This window comes from Chrysochloris asiatica, unplaced genomic scaffold, assembly GCF_000296735.1.
Source record: "Chrysochloris asiatica unplaced genomic scaffold, ChrAsi1.0 scaffold00024, whole genome shotgun sequence".
Classification (NCBI taxonomy): Eukaryota; Metazoa; Chordata; class Mammalia; order Afrosoricida; family Chrysochloridae; genus Chrysochloris; species Chrysochloris asiatica.
Genome location: NW_006408542.1, coordinates 21,574,990 through 21,576,237, shown reverse-complemented (window position 1 = coordinate 21,576,237; position 1,248 = coordinate 21,574,990). Strand labels below are relative to the sequence as shown.

At 31.2% G+C, this 1,248-nt stretch overlaps 1 protein-coding gene across 1 annotated transcript in view; it reads left to right on the top strand.

The window, feature by feature from the left end:
• The window catches only part of FBXO11 (F-box protein 11), a 44,261-nt gene that overhangs the window by 1,263 nt on the left and 41,750 nt on the right, over window positions 1-1,248 (top strand). The window contains exons 2-3 of the mRNA XM_006839432.1: window positions 85-166; window positions 535-679. Coding sequence (XP_006839495.1) covers window positions 85-166; window positions 535-679 — 227 coding nt within the window. The remainder of the gene's footprint in view (window positions 1-84; window positions 167-534; window positions 680-1,248) is intronic.

Genomic DNA, 1,248 nt, shown 5'->3' with positions numbered 1-1,248 from the left:
AAAAAAAAAAAGGTAATGGAATTTTCCTACACACTTTTCAAATATTTCCTCATACTTCCTTAATTTCCTTTTTGTTTTGGGTAGGGTGCCTCAACTTCTACTACAGAAAACTTCGGTCATCGTGCAAAACGTGCAAGAGTATCTGGAAAATCACAAGATCTATCAGGTATTGCCTATGGGGAAACCAACAGTGTAAAAAATAAATTTAAATACATGTTTGATATAAAAAAATTAGGTAAATATAGTGAGTAATACATTTGGAATTGAGGTATACATTAAGAACACTAACCTCTCTCTCATTGATTTTTATTTTTTATTGCTTAAAGATGCTTTTTAAATACTTTTTTAACCAATTTTTGAGATAATAGTTAAAAGAATCCTTTTCAATCAAGGTAACTGTGTCATCTATGAAAGAAAGTGCTTATAAATTGTTATCAAATAATAAAAGGTACTTACTTTTTAGATAAGATTGTGCTCCTTAAATGAGAAATTATTGCTGACATGTTAATTAATCTGTTTATTAATCTCTTTTAGCAGCACCTGCAGAACAGTATCTTCAGGAGAAATTGCCAGATGAAGTGGTTCTAAAAATCTTCTCTTACTTACTGGAACAAGACCTTTGTAGAGCAGCTTGTGTGTGTAAACGCTTCAGTGAACTTGCTAATGATCCAATTTTGTGGTATGTGGAAACCTATTCCTTATTATCTAGAAATATATTGTTTGCTGCCCAAATTGCTAAAAATAGTAGGAAAGTTAAAGTCTACGTTGATGGTTACCTTTGAATAGGTGAAACAAAATTAAAATGCTTTTAAATGCTAAGTTTACCTGTTTATCTCAAATATGACCTGTCGGTCAAGGTAGTATTTATAAAACGAAATGACGTACTTACTCTGTTATTTGTCATTAATAGCCACTGAGCAGTTATGGGAAGTTTTTTTCGTTTAATTGCTTTTTTAGAAACAGGAGAAGATCTAGTTTAAAAGAGCTAATGAGTTAAATCTGGCATTTTAGTGGACCCAGTAATTCTATTGAAAAATTTTCTTGCCTTATATACATATTTTCATAATAGTGTTTTAGCACAAACCATTTGCACCTCCTAGGGACCTGCATAATTAATAGAGAAAAATAAGAAATAATTGAAACGCTCAGCAATAAGGGAATTAATTAAATAAGCTGTAATGTGTAGGAGGAAGGTCGTCATATAGCCATTAGCAGTGATTTTGGTAGAATGTTAACATGGGGAAAAGA